The sequence below is a fragment of the Nomascus leucogenys genome, chromosome 12, assembly GCF_006542625.1.
Source record: "Nomascus leucogenys isolate Asia chromosome 12, Asia_NLE_v1, whole genome shotgun sequence".
Taxonomy (NCBI): Eukaryota; Metazoa; Chordata; class Mammalia; order Primates; family Hylobatidae; genus Nomascus; species Nomascus leucogenys.
The window spans coordinates 9,512,591-9,540,474 of record NC_044392.1 but is presented as its reverse complement, the minus strand read 5'-3'; the positions used below and the strand labels follow the sequence as shown (position 1 = coordinate 9,540,474).

At 40.7% G+C, this 27,884-nt stretch overlaps 1 protein-coding gene across 2 annotated transcripts; it reads right to left on the bottom strand.

Annotated features, from left to right (window-relative positions):
• Positions 1-747: 747 nt before the first annotated feature.
• Positions 748-17,177, bottom strand: ZNF684 (zinc finger protein 684). Of its 2 annotated transcripts, XM_003273330.3 has the most exons (5): positions 16,951-17,177; positions 15,562-15,600; positions 8,023-8,149; positions 7,019-7,114; positions 748-2,355 (listed from the first exon to the last, which is right to left on the bottom strand). In XM_003273330.3, exons 2-5 carry the CDS (start codon positions 15,574-15,576, stop codon positions 1,457-1,459), a joined length of 1,137 nt encoding a protein of 378 aa, XP_003273378.2. In that variant the 5' UTR covers positions 15,577-15,600; positions 16,951-17,177; the 3' UTR covers positions 748-1,456. The 2 variants fall into 2 exon arrangements, with proteins under 2 accessions (XP_003273378.2, XP_030679423.1); XM_030823563.1 differs by lacking the exon at positions 7,019-7,114 and having other exon boundaries at positions 16,951-17,112.
• Between the last annotated feature and the right edge of the window lie 10,707 nt (positions 17,178-27,884).

Genomic DNA, 27,884 nt, shown 5'->3' with positions numbered 1-27,884 from the left:
AGGCTGCAGAGCTTGCAGTGAGCCCAGATTGCACCACTGCACTCCAGCCTGGGCGACAGAGCAAGACTCCGTCTAAAAAAAAGAGAAAGAAAAATACAAAAACAAAATTAGCCAGGCATGGTGGCGAGTGCCTGTAGTACCAGCTACTCAGGAGGCTGAGGCAGGAGAATGGCGTGAACTCGGGAAGCAGAGCTTGCAGTGAGCCGAGATCGCACCACTGCACTCCAGCCTGGGTGACAGAGTGAGACTCCACCTCAAACAAACAACACAACAAAATCCCCAAAACTCTCTCCCCAAAAGTTGCAAAGTATCATAAACCCTACTTAATTAAAATAAAATACAGATGATACCCCAGTTAAATGCCACTTAAGCTGGCTGGACGCAGTGGCTCACGCCTGTAATCCCAGCATTTTGGGAGGCCGAGGTGGGCAGATCACGAGGTCAGGAGTTCGAGACCATCCTGGCCAACATGGCAAAACCCCATCTCTACTAAAAATACAAAAATTAGCCAGGTGTGGTGGCATGCGCCCGTAGTCTCAGCCGCTCAGGAGGCTGAAGCAGGAGAATCGCTTGAACCCACGAAGCAGAGGCTGCAGTGAGCCGAGATCACGCCACTGCACTCCAGCCTGAGGGAAAGAGTGAGACTCTGTCTCAGAAAAAAGAAAAAAACAAAAAAAACCACAAAACCACTTAAGCTATCCTTACAGCTTATGTAGATATATCAATGAAAAAGCAAAAGAACAGAAATATTTGAAGTGCAAATTATTTATTTACATATTTAAATAATTCTTTTCCTCAAATGAATACTTATTGTAATACAGAATACAAGTGCCTTTCTCTCCTCAATTAGTGTCTTGTTAAATTTTTTGTTCTGGTATTTACATACATAGGAAAACATCTTTATATGAATTTTAATAAGAAGTCTTCAGTTGTATAATTAAAGGAGACTCAGATTCAGAAACACTGTCATGCCCATTAAAAGTGCCAGCAAATGAATGAAAATATCACTGAAATTCATACAACATATTAAAACACATTTTCTCACTTGATTAATTATGCATGTTAAGACTGGAAGGAAAAATGTTATTTACTGCAGAAACTCTTAATAGGCATAATTTAATATAATGTATAAGCATATATTTTAAACTCACACTTGCATAATTATTATAAAAATTAAAAGTCAGGAATGGCAAATGTAGTTTTCACTGGTTCTTTGATTATTTAAGTTATGCTTACTTTCCAAGCTTTATGCTCTATTATTTATAGTTGTTTTCTGTCATATTTTCTGTAAAAAGTTTATTATCACTTCCAGAACATGATTGGCATTGATTGTTTTTTATGGGAATCTACTCTTCCAAATTCATTTAAATTGTAGACTTCTCACCATGAATTCTTTAGTATTTAATAAGATTTAGCAAATATTTAATAAGGCCTTCTCATATTCATAAAGTGAATATTACGTATGAATTTTCTGATGTACAATAAGATTTGACTTCTGGGAAAATGCTTTCCCACATCTGTTACATTCATAGGGCTTCTCTCCTGTATGAGTTATCTGATGTCTGAGGAGATGAGACTTCTTGATGAAAGCTTTGCCACATTCAATACATCCGTAAGGTTTCTCTCCTGTATGAATTCTTTGGTGTGTAACAAGCACGGATGTGTTGCCAAAAGCTTTGCCACATATGATACATTGGTAGGGTTTCTCTCCTGTATGAAATCTGGAATGTTTATAAAGGGATGAGCTATACCTGAAGGTTTTCCCACATTCCTTACATTCAAATGACTTCTCAAGTGTATGAGATTTCACGTGTTGATTAAATGAGGAGTTCCAAGTGAATGTTTTCCCACATTGACTGCATTCATAAGGCTTCTCTCCAGTGTGAAGTCTCTGGTGGACCACGAGTTGGGCTTTATGCATAAACGCCTTCCCGCAATCATTGCACACAAAGGGTCTCTCTCCATTATGAATTTTCTGATGAGTTACAAGGTGTGCCTTCCTGCTATAGGCTTTTCCACAGTCATTGCATTCAAAAGGTTTTTTCCTTGTATGATTTTTTTCATGTCTAATGAAATGAAACTTCTTTTTGAAGGCTTTCCCACATTCACTGCATTCATAAGCGTTTTCTCCAGTATAACTTCTATTATATTTAAGTAAGTCTAAATTAGGTGGCAAACGCTTGTCATACGATTTATATGATTTTTTTCTCATTGGATTAAGACTTGTGCTCATATTATAATGGTGGATTCTCTCCATAGTCAGAATTTTATTGAACGTGAGCAAAACTGACTTCAAAAAATTGTCTTTGCTTCCCCGATGCTTCCCTGGTTCATCAACAAGTGGGCAGTCATTTTCTAAAAAGGAATACAAGAAAACATTCCTGGTTACTTTTTCCCATCAACATGTTATAGAGAAAAACATCTATAGTTTCAAATATAGTATCTCATTCTGAAAGAAATCTTATATTTGCCTCACTCCTCCTGAGCTTTAAGAATAAAACTGCTGAAGAGGGAATGGAAGCAGATGCCTTAACTTGTGACCTGTGGAAAGACAGTAAAATAGGCACAAGGTAGAGTGAGAGTACAAAGGAAGTCAAAAGGCTGCTCAGTGAGGGTGCAGGGTTAGCTCATAAAATGAAGAGGACCCATTGTGGAGATCTGATTAATGGATAAGACAACCAAACACACAGGAGCTAGGCCAGGCATGGTGTCTCACGCCTGTAATCCCAGCACTTTGGCAGGCCGAGGTGGATGGATCATGAGGTCAAGAGATCAAGACCATCCTGGCCAACATGGTGAAACCTGGTCACTACTAAAAATGCAAAAATTAGCTGGGTGTGGTGGCACACGCCTGTAGTCCCAGCTACTCAGGAGGCTGTGGCAGGAGAATTGCTTGAACCTGGGAGGCGGAGGTTGCGGTGAGCCGAGATCGCGCCATTGCACTCCAGCCTGGCGACGGAGCGAGACTCCATCTCCAAAAAAAAAGAAAAGGAAACAAAGGCAAAGGGGTTAAGGGAAAATATCAGAGATCAGACTAGGTTTGGAGGAGGTAACAGGCAGAGTTATATAAATCACTATATAATTAATTTCTAGATCACGTTGGTAAGATAATTCCCTATTTCTCTCACTTATGTCTTTTTCCTCTTAATCATTCTGCACAATATCAGTTTCCTTTAGAAACATTCTCAAATCTCCAGTCCTCTAACCCCAAGCAAACCACAGCTGAAGCATGTCTGTAGTCATGGCTCCAACTCTACTGAGAGCTAGAATTCATTTGTACCTGTACTTGTAAGCCCAGGAACACAAATGTCCAGCAAGTCATCCAAGAGAAAGTCATCCTTAGCTTGGGATAATAATAGCAAACAGATTCTGTCTATTTGCTATTTTTTTTAATCCTGGCTGAGTTTCTATATATGACAAATACCTGTCATACTTCTATTTGGCAAATACTCTTTTTACATCCTCTTTCAATCTAACAAACCAGTCTTCAGCAAGCTGCTTTGCTCCTGAATTCACATTTTTTCACTATCCTCAAAACACTATAAATCCCAAATCTGTTCCCATTAAAAAAAATTGGGGAGAGGGAGTCATAATTCCCCACGCTTAAGTTTCCCTCCATGTGGAGTGTTAGTACAATACTCCGAGCCTCCTTCTCTATGCCTTATTCTCTGCGGAGCTAGACTGAGTAGTGGCCTACAGCCATTGGTACACATTTCTTTATAGAGTGGTTCTGACTCTGGGGATTTGGTTCCTTTCTTCTTTCCGCTCTATTTCAACCGATGGGAAGCAGCATCTTGCATTACCTCTACCAACAATAATCCACTGAAAAATTCAACATAATCAGCCTGGCAAGCAAAATTATGCAAGATATGAATTCACTCATGGGAAGCATGCATTTCACTAGTCCTCAACAAATACCTTCTACTCCACGGATTCTAGATTCCTAAATTCAATCTTTTGCTCATGTTCGTTCTCCACCTTAATTTGCCCTCCCTTATCTCCTCTCATCCTATCTACAACTTAGATATTCTTTAGGGAAGAACCACTGTTCCATGACCTCAAAAAAAAAAAAAAAGACTTCTCCAAAGTTTGCATACTTTAAGCTCCATTTTCTATGAATTTCTAAGATAGTCACTGCTGCTGTCTGTACCATTCATTTTGACAGTTAATTAGAACAAAACTGCAATGTTAATGTGCATTGAAGGAATGTTTCATACTCGCTTGTTGAATTTTAAAATAGTTTATTTTTGGGCCAGGTGCAGCGGCTCACACCTGTAATCCTAGCACTTTGGGAGGCTGAGGCGGGTGGCTCACAAGGTCAAGAGATCAAGACCATCCTGGCCAACATGGTGAAACTGTGTCTCTACCAAAAATACAAAAATTAGCCAGGCATGGTGGCGGGCGCCTGTAGTTCCAGCTCTTCGGGAGGCTGAGGTAGGAGAATCACTTGAACCCAAGCTGAGATTGCACCACTGCACTCCAGCCTGGCGACAGAGCAAGACTCTGTCTCAAAAAAAGAAAAACAACAACAAAAAAAAAACCTTTATTTTTTATTTATATATTGTTTTCCTAACCACTAAACCACCAGGCAAAATATTTTAATACGAACATGTTTTGCTGTTCCAACTACCTTTCATAAGTTAGAAAATGGTAATGAGATTTTTGCTTCCTTTGAACCTTTTCAGGAAACATTTTTAAAAGCCTTGTTGAATGGAAGAATAAGAAACATCTCCCACATTGCTATGACAGGGATACTGAAAAAAAGGGAAAAAGAAAGAAAAATAAGAAACATCCCCCACAATGTCTGGCTCTATAACAATAAATTAATAAAATGTTCATTGGATACCATGATGTGCTCAGCATAAAACAGATCACTCTTCGGCACTATCATAAAAAGAAAAAAGAAAACATGCCTTAAAAGCCACACGCATTAAAAAAATATATCCAAGACAGTATATGTAAATTTTTCATGACGGAGTCATAATATAATTGGCTTGGGAGTTCAAAGAAGGTAAAGATTAATTTAGACTGGAGTTACAATGAAAGAGGAAAAGCTGAACTCAGACTTAAGAAAATGCTGCTTTTAGGAGCAGACCAGAATCAGAAGGATTGATGCAGAGAAGAAAACTGTATATAGGCTGGGCGCGGTGGCTCATGCCTGTAATCCCAGCACTTTGGGAGGCCGAGGCGGAAGGATCACGAGGTCAGGACATTGAGACCATCCTGGCTAACCGGTGAAACCCCATCTCTACTAAAAATACCAAAAATTAGCTGGGTGTGATGATGGACACCTGTAGTTCCAGCTACTCGGGAGGCTGAGGCAGGAGAATGGTGTGAACCTGGGAGGCGGAGCTTGCAGTGAGCCGAGATCTCACCACTGCACTCCAGCCTGGGTGACAGAGCAAGACTCCGTCTCAAAAAAAAAAAAAAAAAAAAAAGAAAAGAAAACTATACATAGTGGACATTAAAAAGCCCAATTTCCATGGATAAATCTTGTAGAAACATCTAATATAAACTAGAAAATAGAATGTAATTTGTAAAACAGTAACATAAACAGTCTAGATACAGTATCAGTAATTAAAATTCAGCCGAGGACTGTGGCATGTGCCTGTGGTCCCAGCTGCTTGGGAAGCTGAGGCAGGAGAATTGCTTGAGGCCAGGAGTTCAAGGCTGCAGTGAGCTATGATGGCATCACTGCACCCCTATCTCTAAAAAAAAAAGTCATTTGGTTGATGTCAACAGAAGTTGGGGTTCCAGAGAATCTGAAATATATTTAATTGGTGTCAATCATTTAAAAGATATGTCAATCATTTGAAAGAACTCTTTTGTGAACTCTGCAGAAAGCGAAAATTTAATTTTGAATCAGTCTTGAATAAACTAATCACTGAAATCATAGGCCATAAGTTAGTATCATATTTAAGGAGAAACTATTGACAGGAAAAAAGTCAAATTGCTTAATGCAGTGATTTTGAGACTGCAAAGCAGGGGCCATCCATTATTATTTATTGTGATATAAAGCTAAGGGTGACAATTGAAGAAATAAAAAAAGTAGTTACCATGAAGGCCAGGTCGGGTAAAATTATGGGAATGAAAAGTTGGTGAGGCAAAGATGCTGGAGTTGGCATAAAACAAGTAACTTTAGTCTTCAGAGTGATGAGGCTTCTGAGGGAGTTATTGTAGAGAGAAGTTAAGAAGATGGAAGAGAAGGCCTGAGCGAAAGGTGAATAAGCAGTAAGAAAGGGTGAGAACAGATTAGTAAGGCAACAAAAAGCTAGAGGGGAATTTCAAAAAGTTATCAATATTACCAAGTGAAACAGAAAGTTGTGCTACAAGACAGATATCCCAAATTATCAGGGAGACTAAAGATGCAAGATGGGATTTATGATGCAAGAAAAGGAATAAGTTAAAGAAAAAACAAAAGAAAAATAAAATAGAGCATGATGTCCCTGAAAGTTTTGAAAAACATAATTAGCATATACTGAACATTTACTATCTGCCAACTATCTGAAGTGTTCTGCATGTATTACCTCATATAATCTTTACAGGAAACCTGAGATAAGGATTAATGTTCCTATTTTATAAATAAAGAAAATTGTGCTACAAAATAATCTGCTTAAGGTTAGACAGTGGTTGGTAGAGTAACACCTCAAATTCAGATAATTTAACTTCATTATAAGGACTACGTATATAGAAAAAGATCGATGTTGAGAAGGGAAGAAGAATGAGGGTTTTAGGAATTAAGAGAACAGAAACAAAGCAAGGACCTAGATGAAACAGGCAGTGTGAGAAGCCAGAGGAGACAGGAGAGGGACAACCCTCCATACAACAGCTGAGCAAAGAGGGCACGTGTGGGGAGAATGAGGGTGAAGGCAGCTTTTGGGGAGCTGGCTGATGATGTTACGTTAAAGGTGTGTGGCTTTTAAGAGGTGCTTCTAAGAGTATTTCAGAGCTTCCTGTCCCTCACTAACCAATGGGGATCTCAACTCCACACACCCCCATCTGAATTTCTCTCACTCACCTGGAGAGCTCTGGTCTGGATTCACTCCCTCCACCATCCATGGCTCTTGTCCTTGCTCTACCTTGAGGATCACTTTTGTTTTGGTAATTGGACATCCTGTTGGTGGGAAAACAACATAGAAGTGGGGCCAAAGTGCTAGGCAAACAACCAGCTCACAACTCGGGTTGCCTCGTTGAGTCTCAGGGTTTTTAAAGGATAACAAGCAGGCTTTAAAACAGAACAGACCCAGGCTGGGTGTGGTGGCTCATGCCTGTAATCCCAGCACTTTGGGAGGCTAAGGCGGGTGGATCATGAGGTCAGGAGATCGAGACCATCCTGGCTAACACGGTGAAACCTTGTCTCTGCTAAAAATACAAAAAATTAGCTGGGTGTGGTGGCAGGCACCTGTAGTCTCAGCTACTCAGGAGGCTGAGGCAGGAGAATGACGTGAACCTGGGAGGTGGAGCCAAGATTGCACCACTGCACTTCAGCCTGGGTGACAGAGTGAGACTCCGTACCCCTCCTCCCTCCACCAAAAAAAAAAAAAAAAAAAAACCAGAACAGACCCTTCTCCCCCATGTGGGAAGTAGAAGAATAAGCAGACTATGTGAAGCTCAAAGGGGACTCGGAATCTTTGACAACTAAAATTTAGGGCCCAGCTGATTAATGCTTCAGAATGCTCACAGTTTTCATAAGTCTTTTTTTTTGAGATAGGGTCTCCCTCTGTCACCCAGGCTGGAATGCAGTGGTACGCCTAGGCTCAAGCAATCCTTCCACCTCAGCCTCCCAAGTAGCTGGGACGACAGGCACGTGCCACCACACCTAGCTAAATTCTGTTGAGACAGTCTCACGATGTTGCTCAGGCTGGTCTTGAAATCCTGGGCTCAAGCAATTCTCCTGCCTCCCAAAGTGCTGGGATTATAAGCATGAGCCATCACAATTGGCAAGCGTTCCCAAGTCTTAAAAGATGAGCACTATTAGTATATACTGAGTTACGCTGAAAAGTTACCACTCATTGTCCTTACCCACTGAGATGAGGTTTCTGTAGTTCTCCAACATCACATCCCAATACAGGGTTCTCTCAGCACAATCAAGCAGCTGCCACTCCTCTGCAGTGAAATCCACAGCCACATCCTGGAATGTCACTGATTCCTGTAACAGCACATTTATCTTCAAACTAAAGTGCGCATCACTAGCGAACTTGCAAGAGAATCAAGGCAGCTCCTTAATACCATATCATGTTCACTGTAGAGTTTGTAGAAAATCAGATATAATGATTACATGCTTGATTCAGAAATACGCTTTGTGATAGTAACAAAAATCTTATTAAACATATCCAACTGGTGCCAGAACAGTTCAACAGGGGAAAAAAAAGTCTTCTCAACAAATGGTACTGAGACCACTAGACATCCACATGCAAAAGTATAACACTGGACTCCCCACCCATTTCACATCATACAAGAAAATGAACTAAAACGAACCAGAGAGCTAAAAGTAAGAAACAAAGCTACCAAACAGTTAGAAGAAAACAGAAAAAAAGTTTTTTGGGACCTTGGATTAGGCAGTGATTTGTGAAATATGACAGAAAAAGTGGAAGTGACAAAATAAATAAATAGGAATTCATCAAAATTAAAACTTCTGTGCTCCATAGGACACTGCCAAGAATGTGAAAAGAAAATTCACAGAATGGGAGAAAATATTTGCAAATCATGTATCTGATAAGAGGCTTGTATCTAGAATATATAAGTAACTCTTAAAATTCAACAGTAGGGGGAGGGGAGAAAAAATCAACAATAAAAAGACAACACAATTTAAAAATGGGCAAAGGATTTAAAGAGACATCTCTCCAAAGATATATCTATATATCTATATATAAAGATGTATGTATATATCTATATATAAAGATGTATGTATATATCTATATATAGATAAAGATTATATATCTATATATAGATAAAGATATATCTATATATCTATATATAGATAAAGATATATCTATATATCTATATATAGATAAAGATTATATATCTATATATAGATAAAGATATATCTATATATCTATATATAGATAAAGATATATCTATATATCTATATATAGATAAAGATATATCTATATATCTATATATAAAGATGTATGTATATATCTATAGATATAAATATACATATAGATATATGTATAAATCTATATATAGATATATGTATAAATCTATATATAGATATATGTATATATCTATAGATAAAGATATATGTATATATATAAAGATATATGTATATATCTATATATATAAAGATATATGTATATATCTATATATATAAAGATATATGTATATATCTATATATAGATAAAGATATATGTATATACCTATAAAGATATATGTATATACCTATAGATAAAGACATATGTATATACCTATAGATAAAGATATATCTATATACCTATATATAGATAAAGATATATCTATATACCTATATATAGATAAAGATATATCTATATACCTATATATAGATAAAGATATATCTATATACCTATATATAGATAAAGATATATCTATATACCTATATATAGATAAAGATATATCTATATACCTATATATAGATAAAGATATATCTATATACCTATATATAGATAAACATATATCTATATACCTATATATAGACATAGATACATGTATGTATGTATCTGTGTTGGTATGTGTATAGTAAATAAGCCCATGAAAAGATGCTCAACATTAGGGTCTGAAACTGAAGCAAGAAAGAAAAAAAAAATAAAAAGAAAAAAGATGCTCAATGTCATTAATGATTAGTCATTAGTGAAATGCAAATCGAAACCATAATGAGACAGCACTTCACTTCTATGAGGACAGTTAAAATCCAAGGCAGACAATGACCTGTGTTGGCAAGGATGTGGAGAAACCAAAACTCTTGTACATTACTCAACTCTTGTACACTGGGATTACAAAATGGTGCAGCAGCTACGTTTTTTCTTTTTTCTTTTCTTTTATTTGATATAGGGTCTTGCTGTGTCACCCAGGCTGGAATGGAGTGGAGTGGTGTGATCAGGGGTCATTGTAGCACCCAACTCCTGGACTCAAGCGATCCTCCTACCTCAGCCTCTCAAGTAGCTGGGACTACAGGCATGTGCCACCACACCCAGGCAATTAAAAAAATATGTTTTGGGGGCCAGGTGTGGTGGCTCACGCCTGTAATCCCAACACTTTGGGAGGCTGAGGCGGGTGGATCATGAAGTCAGGAGATTGAGACCATCCTGGCTAACATGGTGAAACCCTGTCTCTACTAAAAATACAAAAAATTATTAGCCAGGTGTGGTGGCATGCACCTGTAGTCTCAGCTACTCAGAAAAGTGAAGTAGGAGAATGGCGTGAACCCGAGAGGCGGAGGCTGCAGTGAGCCGAGATTGCACCACTGCACTCCAGCCTGGGCGACAGAGTAAGACTCCATCTCAAAAAAAAAAATATATATATATATATATATTTTTAGAGATGGGGTCTCACTACATTGCCCAGACTGCTCTTGTACTCCTGGCTTCAAGTGATCCTCCTGCTTCAGCCTCCCAAAGTGCTGGGATTACAGGCATGAGCTACCATACCCAGCCTATGTAGTAACTATGGAAAACAGTTTAGCAGTTCCTCTGAGTGTTTGTTTGTTGTTGTTGTTGTTGTTGTTTTTCGAGATGGAGTCTCACTCTGTTGCCCAGGCTGGAGTGCAGTGGGGCCTCCCAGGTTCAAGCAATTCTCCTGCCTCAGCCTCCTGAGTAACTGGGATTAAAGGCGCACATCACCAATTTTTGTATTTTTAGTAGAAACGGGGTTCTACCACATTGGTCAGGCTGCTCTCAAACTCCTGACCTCAAGTGATCCACCCATCTCAGCCTCCCAAAGTGCTGGGATTACAGGCATGAGCCACTACACCCAGCCTCCTCCAAGTGTTAAACATAGAGTAACCATATAACCCAGCAATCCCCTCCTAGGTATATACCCACGAGAATTCAAGACATTTGTCCACACAAAAACCCATAGACAAATGTTCATAGTAGTGGAATAATCTGGTGTCCATGAACTGATAAATGGATAAACAAAATGTGGTATATCCATATGATGGAATATTATTTGGCAATAAAAAAGGAACCAAGCACTGGTACATCTACAACATGGATGAACCTTGAAAATATGTATGAGACCAGGTGCCATGCCTCTCACCTGTAATCCCAGCACTTTGGGAGGCTGACATAGGCAGATCACTTGAGCCCAGGAGTTTGAGACCAGCCTGGGCAACACAGCAAGACTCAGTCTCTAAAAAAATAAAGAAAAATTAGCTGGATATGGTGGCATGGACCTGTAGTCCTAGCTACTTGGGAGACTGAGGTGGGAGAACTGTTTGAGGCTGGGAGGTTGAAGTTACAACAGAGTGAGACCCTACCTCAAAAAAAAGAAAAAGAGGAAACTATTGTATTGGGTGAAAGAAGCCAGTCATGAAAGATTACATATTTCATGGTTCCATTTGTATGAAATGTTCAGAAGAGAAAAGCCATAGAAACAGAAAGTAGATTAGTGCTAGGGAAAGGGAGGAATGAGTAGTGACTGCTAATTAGGGTATGCAGTTGCATTTAGGGTGATGAAAGTGTTCTGAAATTAGATAGTGGTGATGGCTGTACAACTCTGTGAATACACTAAAAAACCACTGAATTGTATACAATTGTTTTTTTTTTTGAGACGGAGTCTTGCTCTGTTGCCCAGGCTGGAGTGCACTAGTGTGATCTTGGCTCACTGTGGCCTCTGCCTCTCAGGTTCAAGCGATTCTCATGCCTCAGCCTCCTGAGTAGCTGGGACTATAGGCATGCACCACCACACCTGGCTAATTTTTTTTTGTACTTTTAGTAGAGATGGAGTTTCACCATGTTGGCCAGGCTAGTCTCTAACTCCTGACCTCAAGTGATCCGCCCACCTTGGCCTCCCAAAGTGATGGGATTACAGGCATAAGCCACTGCACCTGGCTGACTGTATATACTTTAATTGGGTCACTTTTGTGGTATGATAATTATATTTCAACAAAGCTATTTAAAAATATCACTTATATATTCTTATTTGTTCACTCATAAAATATTTAATGAGGCTCTACCAACCCTATACTGGAGATATCAAAAGAAATACAATTATTACTCCTCTCAGGGATCTTACACTCTATTAGACTCTACAAAGTAAACACAAGTGCCATAAGATGTTACTGAGACTGTAAGGTTTACATGCCAGATGCATGTAAGCATAATAAAATAGGAACACACGGATACTTTTACATTATAAAATATGTCCTTTATTTTATTTATTTATTTATTTTTTTGAGACGGAGTCTCGCTCTGTTGCCCAGCCTGGAGTGCAGTGGCGCGATCTCGGCTCACTGCAAGCTCCACCTCCCGGGTTCACGCCATTCTCCTGCCTCAGCCTCCTGAGTAGCTGGGACTACAGGCGCCTGACACCACGCCCGGCTAATTTTTTTGTATTTTTAGTAGAGACGGGGTTTCACTATGTTAGCCAGAATGGTCTCGATCTCCTGACCTCGTGATCCGCCCGCCTCGGCCTCCCAAAGTGCTGGGATTACAGGCATGAGCCACCGCACCTGGCCAAAATATGTCCTTTTAACCATAATGTCAAAATCATGTTTAATGGATAAATGTTAAAAGCACTGAAATCAAAAACAAGTAGTTACATATCTACAGCAAAAGAGACAGTTAAGACCATTGTCAGCAGGGATTAGGAAACTGTAACTCATGGACTGGCCTCCTGTTTTTGTAAACAGAATGTTATTGAAACATAGTCACACCCATTCATTTACTTCAGCTTCAAGGACAGAGTTGAGTAGTTGCCACAGAGGCTGTATGTATGACCTTCAAATCTAAAATATTTACTATCTCACCCTTTATGAAAAAGTTAGGACTAGGAAGGTTTATTCCAGGAATGTATAGATAGTTCAGTATTGGGAAATGCACTGAAAATTCTCTAAACTGGTATATTAAGGGTGGCAAGATATATTACTGACAGCTATTTTAAAAAAGGGTATGAGGCCAAAAGTTCCTAGTTATTAAAATAATCTTCCTAAGTTAAAAATCCTTAACTTGATTAAAAACAAAATAAAAAAAAAAAACAACTATCTACCAGAATACAAGAGGAAACGGTGAAACACTGGGAGCACTCCCATTAAAATTAAGACAAAAAAGACTCTGGCTAGCAATTACAGTTAACCCCTGAACAACACAGGTTTGAACTGCCTTGGTCCACTTATACTCAGATTTTTTTGCAATGAATATAGTTGGCCCTTGGTTGGCAGGTTCTGCATCTACAACCAAATGCAGATAAAAAATACAGTATTCTTGCCATGCAAAGCCCATGAATATGGATGGCCAACTTTTCCTATCCTTGAGTTCCACAGGGCCAACTGTACTGTGGGACTTCACTATGTTCAGATCTGGAGATCTGCAGGAATTCTGCAACCAGTCTCCCATGGATACCACAGGATGGCTGTTTATTCAAAACTGCAGTGACTAGAAGTCCTTGTCACTGCAATGAGACAAGGAAAATATGGGGGAAGGTATAAATATTGGGCAGGAAGAGAGAAAACTCCATTTGGAATGTATGATTGTCTACCTAACAAATAGAAGAATCAACTAAAGAATTCTTAGATCTAACAAGAGTTCTGTACATTGGCTGGATATAAATTCAACATAGAGAAATCCATCTTTTCTTTTCTTCAGAGACAGGGTCACCCAGGCTAGAGTGCAGTGCTGTGACCATGGGTAGCTATAGCTTTGATCTTCTAGGCTCAACTGATCCTCCTGCCCTAGCTTCCCTAGTAGCTGGAACTACAGGTGTGTGCCATCATGCCCGCTAATTAATTTTTTTTTCTAGAGATGGGGGTCTTGCTATATTGCCCAGGCTGGTCTCGAACTCCTGGTCTCAAGCAATCCTCCCACCTTAGCCTCCCAAAGTGCTGGGAATATAGACATGAACCACCATGCCCAGCCAAGAGAAGTCCATATTTTTCTATTTACCAAAATAGCCAATTAGAAGAGATAATGAAAAAAAGGCCTACCCCATTCTCAATAGCAACTAAAACCATATGTAAGAATAAATATAAGAAATGTACAGGAATTACAATAAGAAACTTATAAAACGTATAAAATTATAATCAAAGGGCCGGGTGCGGTGGCTCATGCCTATAATCCCAGCACTTTGGGAGGCTGAGATGGGTGGATCACCTGAGGTCAGGAGTTCGAGACCAGCCTGACCAACATGGTGAAACCCCATCTCTACTAAAAATACAAAAATTAGCCAGGCATGGTTGTGGGCGCGTGTAACCCCAGCTACTCAGGAAGCTGAGGCAGGAGAATCACTTGAACTCAGGAGATGGAGGTTGCAGTAAGCCAAGATTGTGCCACTGTACTCCAGCCTGGGTAACACAGCGAAACTCTGTCTCAAAAAAAAAAAAAAAAATTATAATAAAAGACCTATAAGAAAACCTGAATAAATACGACTCATTGAAAAGTCATGAATTCTCTCCAAATTAACCTATTAAGTTTAATGCAATCATAATAAGAATATCTGGCCGGGTGCAGTGGTTCACAACTGTAATCCTACCAGCACTTTGGAAGGCAGAGGCAGGCGGATCACTTGAGGTCAGGAATTCGAGACCAGCCTGGTCAACAAGGTGAAACCCTGTCTCTACTAAAAACACAAAAATTGGCTGGGCGTGGTGGCACATGCCTGTAATCCAAGCCACTTGGGAGGCTGAGGCAGGAGAATCGCTTGAACCTGGGAGGTAGAGGTTGCAGTGAGCTGAGATCACACCACTGTACTCCAGCCTAGGCAACAGAGCAAGACTCTGTCTCAAAAAAAAAAAAAAAAAAAAAAAAGAATACCTAACATACTGCTTTATGAACCTTGACAATATTTGTTATTTTGATGACCTTAAAATTCATGTAGAAGAGTAAATGCTCAGGATAGCTAGAGACTGGAAAAGGTACAAGATTTACTTATGGATCCAGGTGGGCATTAAAAAGGCTACATACCTGGACTTATAAATTGAGTTCATTTAGTGCTGCTTGGCACTATGTTCTTACTCTAGGGAATACTCTAAGAAAGTCATAGGAAATCTGATGCTGTTATTTATCGCAGGCTGCTGCTGTGAATGTTATTTCTAATGTTATCTATGTGAAAACTCATTAGAAAACATTTTCTTCAAAGAAATGTGTCAGGAAAAACTTTACTTATAAGGAGAATAATTTTGCTTTATCTTCACAACAATGCCAGTACTTTTTAACTGGCTGGTTATCCATTTACTATGATTTCCAGGAAGACTGAGTACACATTTGCAGCTCAAATTTGTTCCAACCATCTGCAAACCCTATGACTTGGATATCAACTTACCAATCTTCTAAATTTCCTTTTAGACTTGATCTTTTATTTGGTTTACATTTTTCCTGACCATACATTTCCTTTTTATCATATGGACTTTTGGGAGATTTAAACAACTGGATGAATAGATGGATACCTTACCTGGAAGTTGATCATTTTCTGCAGCTCTTATACAGAAATCTATGAAAGTAGAAATGGGGAAGAGAATAGAAAGACCTGAGATACCAGGACTGCACGCAAAGTAGAACCCTGCCCTATCAGACCATAAGTACCCACACTGCAGCCTCAGAAAATGCCACCTAGTGGGGGAGAATGACATTTCTAGCAAGACAGAAAAGTCCATGTTCCATAAGCACAGATCTCTACTTGTGATTGTTAGGAATATATGGAGCTTAGATAAGGATGTTGTATGTTTCTGTCCTACTGATCTAACACCAAGTGGTCCCTCTTGAAACAGTTATTTTTTTTTCCTCCCAGAAATTTATCCTGAAGAAATAATGAATGAGTTGAAAGACTCACTTAAAAGCTTGGTCTCTGAAGATCCATAAGTCTAAAAATGATTCCTTCCTGTGATTCTCTGGTTTCTACACTGAAGCTGGGATAAGAGATTGCAAATTAGGTTGGGCTTTCTTGAGAAGGCTGGATTCAGGGACCCAGGAACACTTTTTTAAATTTTTTTGTTAAGCTGGATCCTTCAGTTTAAACTCCAAATGTTTCTCTGTAGAAACTCGCCATCTCCTATGAGCTTAGACTGCTGGAGCTCTAGAAAGGGTATAATGGGCAAACCGGGGACTCACATCTTCATTTACACAGTCTGCACTGGAAGATCTGCAGATATACCATGAGACTCTACAAAATGACTACAAATCGAAATTTACTCAGCATTCATTGCTCAAATATTTCAAGAGAATAAACCCAACTCTGTTTTATGCAGGAATGCTATACTGTAAAAAAAGAATGAAATTTGGAGAAAATGTATCTGAGTTTGAATCTCAGTTCTTCCACTTACTAAGCTATGTGAGTCCAGGCAAGTAATTTCATCTTTCAGCTTCAGTTAACTCATATGCAAAATGGTAATAGCATTTACTTCAAATGATTGCTGAGAATACCCTTCTAATCCATAGCAGTTTCTCAAGAATGCTTTCTTCCTGGATCCCTTGAAATGGCTTAGTTTCCACTGGATCCCTTGAAATGGCTTAAAATTGTCGCAGGCACCAGTCGGGCCAACTATGCTCTTGGAACCAGGAAAGGTACAGTTAGATGAACAGACTCCTACACAGTGACCTTGACGTACAAGAGCAGGAATGCAAATTGAGCCTCTCCCAGTCCCACCAGAACCCTGGGCATCTACCCAGTGCCAGTCGGAGCCCAACTCTTGCTTTCTCTCAGCTACTCGAGTTGTACAGGACCCACATATCCAAACCTGAAGTCACTGCACTTGGAGACTGTAAAGTTTTATCTTCGGTAGGGTAAACCTAGAAGCCAGTCCCCGCCTTTCTCTTACGTCCTCCGAGTCCAGCAAAGCCATACCTGCCACCCTTTCACTGCCTCGCCCGCAGCTCCGGCTCCAAGCCTGGGATCAGTCACAGAGTCGTCCAGAGACAGGGGAGCAGCCCCCGCCAGCACTTCCCGCGGCGCTGATTTGAAGATTGAATACCGGCTACCGTCCTACTACGCGTGTGCGGAAGTAACTGTCCACCTAGAGTTCCTGGACTCCTCCCGGGTGTAGGCCATCCGTCGGGGACCACATTTCCCATAAGGCCAGTGGAGCTCGTTTCCGGAAGACGTCAGACGCTGCTTCCTCTTGGGGGGTGGTGCGGAGATTCCCGGGTTGGTATCTCTATTGCTAGCCTGAGAGCCGCGCTTTTTAAATCGTTTTCATTTGAAAGGATACACAGCATTTTTAAATACTGGAAAGTAAAATCAGCAGTATGCTAAAAAAAAATTTGCTCTTACTCAGTAGTGTTTCTTCTAGCAATGCACCAGGTTAAGTCAGAGAGGTGAAGAGGATCCAACAAAGAAGACTGAGAAGGAATAATCCATGAAGTAGATGGAAAAGTAGGAGAGTTTAGATCTGCAAAACCAAGGGAAGGAAGTGTTTCAAGAAGGGAGTGACCACTGTCTCAAATGTTGCTCATAGGTCAAGTAAAATGAGAATTAAGAATGGGCCACTGTAGCAATGGTCACCAGTGATGTTGAAATGCTATTTTGGCAGTGGTGGAAGTTTGATAAAGTCTGATGAAAATTTGATAGGAGTTGGAGGAAAGGATGGGAGGAGAGGAAATGGAGAAAGCAAATATACGCAATACTTTTAAGAAGTTTTGTTTTTAAGGTGAACAGAAAAATAAGGCTATCATGGGATAGGGGTTTTGTTAATCTTTTGTTGTTGTTGCCTTTTTCCACATGTTCTAATTTTTTTTTTTTTTTAATTCAAAGATGGGGCTGGGTGTGGTGGCTTATGCCTGTAATCCTAACATTTCAGGAGGCCAAAGTGGGAGGACTGGTTGAGCCCAGGAGTCTGAAACTGCCTAGGCAACATAGTGAGACCCTCATCTCTACAAAAAATAAAAAATTAGCCTGGCATGGCACCCGCCTGAAGTCCCAACTACTTGAGAGGCTGAGATGGGAGGATCGCATGAGCCCAGACAGTAGAGACTGCAGTGAGCCGTGATCCCGCCACTGCACTGCAGCATGGGTGACAGAGCTAGTCTCTGTCTCAAAAAATAAAATAAAAAAGATGGAAGAAATTATAGTAAGTTTATGTACTAATTAAAAGGATCTAGGCTGGGCGCGGTGGCTCACGCCTGTAATCCCAGCATTTTGGGAAGCTTAGGTGGGCAGATCACCTGAGGTCAGGAGTTGGAGACCAGCCTGGCCAACATGGTGAAACCCCGTCTCTACTAAAAATACAAAAATTAGCCGGGTGTGGTGGCAGACACCTGTAAACCCAGCTTGGGAGGCTGAGGCAGGAGAATCGCTTGAACCTGGGAGGCAGAGGTTGCAGTGAGCCGAGATCACACCACTGCACTCCAGCCTGGGCGACAGAGCAAGGCTCTGTCTCAAATAAATAAATTAGTTAATAAAATAAAACAAAAGATCCCGTAGAGGCAGGAAATACACAATTCAGGATAGACAGGCTAGTTACACGGAGGAATGTCCTTGAGAAGAGAAGGGATGGAATCCAGTACACAATCACAGGGATAATTCTAAGTAAGAGTATGGATAATTCATCTCCATTGAAATAAAAGGGGAGGCAGAGTTTATAAGTACAGATCCAAATAGGTGGACAAATACAGTGGTAGGAGAAAGAGGATGCCCTGTTCTGAGTGCTTCTATTTTCCCAGTGAAATAGGAAGCTGAAATGAAGATAGGGGGAAAGTATTTTAGGCTTGACAGAAAAGATGAATACTGTATTATGATGATTTTGATACATGATTTTTTCATATTTTAACATCTGTGAAATTGCTGTCTTACAAGTGATGGCATTCCATAGTTTAATCAGGAGCATTGTTTTTATTAGTGCATAAGATAATAATACAACTTATAATCAATGGCATCTGAGATTTGATAAAGTATGATTTATGAATGTGAGCAAGTGAATAAATTAAGGAAATGTAGTACTATTGCCTGGCACCATTAAGAGCTGGCTTGATATTAGTAGCCATTATCGCTTCTCAGCCTTTTGGCTAAGATCAAGTGATATTAGTACCCATTGACTTTACTAGCATTTTCTATGCAATAAACACATCTCTCTCTCTCTCTGCCTCCCTTCCCCTCTTCTCTCCTCTCCTCTCTCTCAACAGAAAGGACATATATTAAAGACATGGGTAGTAGAATAAATTCATTACATCTTAATATCTAAAGTATTTTGGACCAAATTACTTATTTTTATTAGAAACAGTATGTGTTTTGTGCAACCCAAAAATTAGGCATTTAATTTTACAAAACATTTCATTATGGTAATTTTAAACTATACAATAGTAGAAAGAATAGTGGTGAACTTCCATGTATCCATCCCCCAAACTCCAATAACTATCAACTCAGGGCCAATTCTGTTTCATCTCTACCCCCAACCCCATTGCATAGTATTTTTTTTTTTGAGACGGAGTCTTGCTCTGTCACCCAGGCTGGAGTGCAGTGGCGCAATCTCGGCTCACTGCAAGCTCCGCCTCCCCGGTTCCAGTCATTCTCCTGCCTCAGCCTCCCGAGTAGCTGGGACTACCGGCGCCCACCACCACGCCCGGCTAATTTTTTGTATTTTTTTTAGTAGAGACGAGGTTTCACTGTGTTAGCCAGGATGGTCTCGATCTCCTGACCTCGCGATCCGCCCGCCTCGGCCTCCCAAAGTACTGGGATTACAGGCGTGAGCCACTGCGCCCGGCCCATTGCATAGTATTTTGAAGCAAATCCCAGCACATATAATTTCACCAATAAAAATAAAGACTTAAAAAACCATATTATTATCACATCTAAAATATTAACAATATTTCCTTAACATCATCAAACAGTGAGTCATTGTTCAAATTATCAATTTTCTCATAAACGCAACTTCTTTTAGAGTTTTAAAAAAATTAAGTACAAATGTTGGGCACAGTGGCTCATGCCTGTAACCACAGCACTTTGGGAGGCTGAAGAAGAGGGAGGATTGCTTGAGGCCCAGAGTTTGAAGCTGCAGTCAGCTATGATCATACCACAACTTTAGAGGTTGTAGAAAAGGGACACTCTAATTCTATCATTCCCTTGTCATTTAGCAGCTGGATTATTCCTATAAAGAGGAGCTTCATATCATGTACTATGTAGTTATTCAGGTATACAGTTCACATAGGAATGTCAGGAAAAAAAAATTATTTACCAGTTTTCAATTTAACAATTCCCAATTATCTTCTAAACATGACCAATTTTTGAGCATCATTATGAACTCATAGATTTAAACATGTTTGATGTGCTTCAATCTATTGCTATTGTTATCCCTACTGATACTCAAACTGTCACATCTTTGGCCATTGGGAGCCTCTTTAAGTTGGCTCTTGAGAGTCCTCTTCTTTTGGAATGATCCTATTAGTCTTCAACAGCTTGTTATCTATATGACAAGGTGCTTCAGGTTTCTCTTGTTCATTTCCTGACCCAGACCTTAAATCAGCCATTTCTCCAAGGAACCTGGCTCTTTTTAATGGGAGATGGTATTTCAAGACCTTGATCAGGCATCTGGTGGTGTTCACTGCTCCTGGGTTGGTTAGACATTGACTTTGAAGTTTTGAATTTCTGAAATACTAGTGGCTAACAGCGTGGGCTGCAGAGATAGACTGCCTGGATCTGAATCAGTGCACTACCTCTTATTAGGTATGCAGCACTGAGCCAGTTTATGAATTTATCTGTGCCTCAGTTTCCTCACATGTAAAATGAGAACAATAACAGTACCTAAATTTGTAGGACCCTGGTGATGTTTGTAAAAATTGACATATAATAACTGTACATATTTATGGGGTACACAGTGATATTTTGACATACAGTGTATATGTATAGTGCATGTGTATACATATGCATAGTGTATATGTATAATGTATAGTGTTCAGATCAGGGTAATTAACATATACTTCATCTCAAATATTTATCATCTCTTTGTGTTGGGAATATTCAATACCTTCCTTCTAGCTATCTGAAACTATATTTTACCATTCTAACTGGTGTGAGATGGTATCTCATTGTGGTTTTGATTTGCATTTCTCTGATGGCCAGTGATGATGAGCATTTTTTCATGTGTCTGTTGGCTGCATAAATGTCTTCTTTTGAGAAGTGTGTGTTCATATCCTTTGCCTACTTTTTGATGGGGTTGTTTGATTTTTTCTTGTAAATTTAAGTTCTTTGTAGATTCTGGATATTAGCCCTTTGTCAGATGGGTAGATTGTAAAAATTTTCTCCCATTCTGTAGGTTGCCTGCTCACTGCAACCTCTGCCTCACAGGTTCAAGCAATTCTCCTGCCTCAGCCTCCTGAGTAGCTGGGACTACAGGTGTGTGCCACTACGCCCAGCTAATTTTTGTATTTTTACTAGAGACGGGGTTTCACCATGTTGGCCAGGATGGTCTCAATCTCTTGACCTTGTTATCCGCCCGCCTCGGTCTCCCAAAATGCTGGGATTACAGGCATGAGCTACTGCACCTGGCTGATTTTATTCTTTTTTTTCTGGCTAAATAGTATTCCATTGTCCATATATGCCACATTTTCTTCGTCCGTTCATCTGTTGTTAGACACCTAGTTGATACCATATCTTGGCTATTGTGAATAGTGATGCAATAAATATGGGGATGCAGATATCTCTTTGATATGCTTATTTCCTTTTATTTGGATAAATGCCCCAGTAGGATTGCTGGATCACATAATTCTATTTGTAGTTTTTAAAGGAAACTCCATAGTATTCTCCACAGTGTCTGTACTAATTTGCATTCCCACCGACAGTGTAAGAGTTTCGTTTTGTCCACATCCTCACGGGCATTTCTTATTTTTTTCTCTTTTTGATAATGGCCATCCTGAGGTGAGATGGTACTTCATTGTGGTTTTGATTTGCATTTCTCTGATGATTAAGTGATGTTGAACGTTTTTCATATATTTTTTGGCCATTTGTATGTCTTCTTTTGAGAAATGTCCAGATCATTTTCCCACTTTTAATTGCATTGTTCATTTTTTTGCTGTTGAGACATTTGAGTTCCTTGTATATTCTGGATATGAATTCCTTGTTGAACGAATAGTTTGCAAATATTTTATCCCATTCTGCAGGTTGTCTTTTCATTCTGTTGTTCCCTTTGCTGTGCAGAAGCTTTTTAGTTTGATATAATACCATTTGTTTATTTTTTGCTTTTGTTGTCTGTGCTTCTGAGGTCTTATTCATAAAATATTTCCCTAGACCAATAGTCTGAAACATTTCCTCTATGTTTTCTTCTAGTAGTTTTATAGTTTCAGGTCTTATATTTAGGTCTTTAATCCATTTTGAGTTGATTTTTTTTTTTTTTTTGAGACGGAGTCTGGCTCTGTTGCCCAGGCTGGAGTGCAGTGGTGTGATCTCGGCTCACTGGAAGCTCTGCCTCCTGGGTTCATGCCATTCTCCTGCCACAGCCTCCCGAGTAGCTGGGACTACAGGCGCCGGCCACCACACCTGGCTAGTTTTTTGTATTTTTAGTAGAGACAGGGTTTCACCGTGTTAGACAGGATGGTCTCAGTCTCCTGACCTCATGATCCGCCCACCTCTGCCTCCCAAAGTGCTGGGATTACAGGCGTGGGCCACCGCGCCTGGCCTTGAGTTGATTTTTTTTATAGGGTGAAAGATGAGAGTCTAGTTTCATTCTTCGACATATTGATACCATTTTCTCAGCAGCATTTGTTGAAGAGACTGCTCTGTCCCCAGAAAGTGTTCTTGGCACATTTGTCAAAAATTAGTTGGCTGTAGATATGTGATTAATTCCTGGATTCTCTATTCTGTTGCATTGATTTATGTGTCTGTTTTTATGCCAGTACAAGGCTGTTTTGGTTACTACAGCTTTGTACTATATTGTGAAGTTAGGTAGTGTGATCCTTCTGGCTTTGTTCTTTCTGCTCAGGATTGCTTTGGCTATTTGGGGTCTTGTGTGGCTCCCTACAAATTTTAAGACATTTTTCTATTTCTGTGAAGGATGTCATTGATATTCTGGTAGGGATTGCACTGAATCTGTAGATTGCCTTAGGTAGTATGGCCATTTTACAATATTAATTCTGACCCATGAGCATGTAATGTCTTTCCATTCGTTTGAATCCTCTTCAATTTATTTCATCAGTATTTTGTAGTTTTCCTTATGATGTCTTTCACCTCCTCAGTTAAATTTATTCCTCAATATTTAAAGATTTTTGGTAGCAATTTAAATGGGATTTCCTTCTTGACTTCCTTTTTGGCTAGTTTTTTGTTCATATGAAGAAATGCTACTAATTGTTGTATTTCTATTCCTAGTTTGTTGACCGTTTTATTTATTATGGAAGGGGGCTAAATTTTGTCAAATGCTTTTCCGGCATCAACTGACATGATTGCATGCTTTCCTCCCTTCATTTGTTAATATGGTGTATTATATTAATTGAATTTCCAAATTAAACCACCCTTGCATCCCAGGAATAAATCCCACTTGATCATGGTGTATATTCCTTTAATGTGCTGCTGAATTTGATTTGCTAGTAGTTTGTTGAGGATTTTTGCATCAATATTCATAAGAGATATTGGTCTGTTGTTTTTTCCTGTAGTGTTTTTGTCTGGCTTTGATGTCAGGTTAAGGCTGGCCTCATAGGATGAGTTAGAAAGTGTTACCTTATCTTGGCCGGATGCCGTGGCTCACGCCTGTAATCCTAGCACTTTGGGAGGCTGAGGCAGGCAGATCACAAAGTCAGGAGATTGAGACCATCCTGGCTAACACGGTGAAACACCGTAGCTACTAAAAAAATAAAAAAATTAGCTGGGCATGGTGGTGGGCACCTGTAGTCCCAGCTACTCCGGAGGCTGAGGAAGGAGAATGGTGTGAACCCAGGAGGCAGAGCCTGCAGTGAGCCAAGATCACGCCACTGCACTCCAGCCTGGGTGACAGAGCGAAGACTCCGTCTCAAAAATAAAAAAAAAAGGGTTACCTTATCTTCAATTTTTTGCTGAAGTTTGAGAACTGGAATTGCTTCTTCTTTAAATGCTTGGTAGAATTAACTAGTGAAGCCATCAGGTCTTGGGCTTTTGTCAGAGACTTTTGATTTCTGACTCAATTCTCATTATTAGTTAATAGTACAGGACAATTCTCTGGGTGGCCTTCGAGCAACCTAGTTCTCTCCTCTTTCTCACTCATTCTTATTTCTTAAGAATAAGTGTAGAGGCAAGGCAAGGTGGCTCACGCCTGTAATCCCAGCACTTTGGGAGGCTGAGGCAGGTGGATCACCTGAGATCAGGAGTTCAAGACCAGCCTGGCCAGCATGGTGAAACCCCATCTCTACAAAAATACAAAAATTTCTTTCTTTCCTTCCTTCTTTCCTTTTTTTGAGACGGTCTCCCTCTGTTGCCCAGGCTGGGGTGCAGCGGCGTGATCTCGGCTCACTGCAACCTCCCTGCCTCGGGCTCCTGTGATTCTCCTGCCTCGACCTGCCGAATACCTGGGATTGCAGGCGCACACCACCACGCCTGGCTGGTTTTTGTATTTTTGGTGGAGACGGGGTTTCGCCGTGTTGGCCAGGCTGGTCTCCAACTCCTGACCTCCAGTGATCTGCCCGCCTCGGCCTCCCGAAGTGCTGGGATTACAGACGGAGTCTCGCTCACTCAGTGCTCAATGTTGCCCAGGCTGGAATGCAGTGGCGTGATCTTGGCTTGCTACAACCTCCACCTCCCAGCCGCCTGCCTTGGCCTCCCAAAGTGCTAAGATTACAGCCTCTACCCGGCCACCCCCCCGTCTAGGAAGTGAGGAACGTCTCTGCCCGGCCGCCCTCTGGAAGTGAGGGCGCCGGGCCCATGGCTGGGATGTGAGGAGCGCTCTGCCGGTGCCTGTCGGGACGTGGGAGCACTCTGCCAGCCCCGCGGGCGTGGGAGTGCCTCTGCCGGCCGCCCCCGACTGGAAGTGAGGAGCGCCTCTGCCCGGCCGCCCCACCTAAGAAGTGAGGAAGGCCTCTGCCTGGCCGCTGTGCAACCTTCCAAGTGTTAAGTGACAGACTTCGTTGTAGAATGAATGAAGACACTGGCACTGATTATATAACACTTTGGCAGCTATCTCAAGTCGTTGATGGTGGAGGTATTGGAATTATAGAAGAAAGCAAACATACAAATTTGACTAAAGGCGATTTTGTGACTTCTTTCTATTGGCCCTGGCAAACCAAGGTTCTGGATGGAAATAGCCTTGAAAAGGTGATATATGTATGAACGTATCTGATTTTTTTTCCCCGTATAATTCTTACTTTGTACATTTGATATTCAGTTGTGTTTGTAATCACGGAAAAATAAAAGCATATATTTAAAAAAAAATACAAAAATTAGCCAGGCATAGTGGCGGGTGCCTATAATACGAGCTACTTGGGAGGCTGAGGTGGGAGAATCACTTGAACCCGGAAGGCAGAGGTTGCAGTGAGCCGAGATCGTGCCATTGCACTCTAGCCTAGGTGACAGAGTGAGACTCCATCTCGGGGAAAAAAAAAGACTAACTGTAGAATATACTGGGAATGCAACATTCCAAGATAAAGGAGATGGGTAGAAGAGCCCAGGCTCTCTTCCTGTCCCCCATAGAAACAGGATGCCCTTTAACATTTTAGCCCACTCTGTCATGTTGTTCCCATTGTTCCCATGGTATAAAACCCAGAGGGGCCAGGCACGGTGGCTCATGCTTGTAATCCCAGCACTTTGGGAGGCCAAGGTGGGCGGATTACTTGAGGTTTGGAGTTCGAGACCAGCCTGACCAACATGGTGAAACCCCGTCTGTACTAAAAATACAAAAATTAGCCAGGTGTTATGGCGGGTACTTGTAATCCCATGTGCTTGGGAGGCTGAGGCATGAGAATCACTTGAACCTGGGAGGCAGAGGTTGCAGTGACCCAAGATCACACCACTGGACTCCAACCTGGGAGACAGAGCGAGACCATGTCTCAAAAATAAATAAATTAATTAATTTAAAAAACCCAGAGAGACAGAGCAAGACCATGTCTCAAAAATAAATAAATAAATAAATAAAACCCGGGGAGGTGGGCAGCTTTCTGGGGTCTCTCAGGTGCAGCGCACATGGGCACATGACACACAGGCCTCCATCCATCCTGGGTAGCTTTCCTGAGTCTTTCAGATGGCTTGTCCTGAATCCTAGGCTTCTGTTGTCCCTTGATGTCTTAACTGTACGTAACAAATTCACTGCATTTAACTTGCTTTGTGTGTATTCCATCTAACCAGACTTGTGAAAGTAACCAACGTGCAATGAAATGGCTTTGACATATAGGTCTATCCAGATTTCCCTTTCTTCATGATTTAGTCCTAGCTTAGTATGTTTATGTTGCTAGTATTTTGTCCATTTCATTTAGTTTATCCAATTTGTTGGCATACACTTATGCAAGTTTTTGGTTAAGAACTACTTTTTGTTTCATTGATTTTTCTCTATTGTTTTTCTATTCATTATTTTATCTCTGCTCTTATCTTCATGATTTCCTTCCTTCTGATAACTTTGGGTTGAGTATTTATTTATTTGAGAGATGGGGTCTCGCTCTGTTGCTTACGTGGAGTGCAGTGGCGTGATCATAGCTCACTGCCTGCAACTCCTGGGCTCAAGTGATTCTCCTGCCTCAGCCCCCTGAGTAGCTGGGACTATAGGCATAAACCACCATGCCTGGTTAATTTTTGCATTTTTTGTAGAGACAAGGTCTTGCTTGGTTGCCCAGGTGAGTTTTGAAATACTGGCTTCAAGTGATGCTCCTACCTTCACAATCTCAAAGTGGTAGGATTACAGGCATGAGCCACTGCGCCTGGCCTTGTTCTTTTTCTAGTTCCGTAAGTTGTAAAGTTGTTTTTTTTTTTTTTTTTTTTAAGGCGGGTCTTACTCTGTCGCCCAGGTGCTAGAGTGCAGTGGCATAATCATAGCTCACTACAGCCTCAAACTTCTGGGCTCAAGCAATCCTCCCCGTCAGCCTCCCTAGTAGCTAGGACTAGAGGTGTCCACCACCAACACCTATCTAATTTTTAAATTTTTGTACAGACAGGGTCTCACTATGTTTCCCAGGCTAGTTGTGAACTACTGGCCTCAAGTAATCCTCCTACTTTGGCCTCCCAAAGTTCTGGGATTATAGGCATGAGCCACTATGCTCAGCCTTGCAATTTCTTAAAATAAGACAACAATGAAGATTGCCCCATTGGTTGACTCTTCCTTTCACAAAGATTTCTCAGGCTGGGCACGGTGGCTCACGCCTGTTATCTCAGCACTTTGGGAGGCCAAGGCAGGTGGATCACCTGAGGTCAGGAGTTTGAGACATGCCTGGCCAACATGGTGAAACCCCATCTTTACTAAAAATACAAAATTAGCTGGGTGTGGTGGCACATGCCTGTAATCCCAGCTGCTCAGGAGGCTGAGGCAGAAGAATCGCTTGAACTGGGGAGGCAAAGGTTGCAGTGAGCTGGGACTGCACTCCAGCCTGGGCAACAGGAACAAAACTGTCTCAAAAAAAAAAAAAAAAAAAAAAATTTCTCTGTAGCATGCACTATGCAGTGCTGTTTGATAGCACTTTACCCCCGTAGAACTTTTTTCAAAATTTGAGTTGGTCTTCTCAAAATTTGCCAGTGCTTTATCAACTCAGTTTATGTAATATTGTAAATCCTTTGTTGCCATTTCAACAATATTCACAGCATCTTCACCAGGAGCAGATTCCATCTCAAGAAACCATTTTATTTGTTTGTCCATAAGAAGCAACTCCTTATCTGTTCAAGTTTTATCATGAGACTACAGCAATTCAGTCACA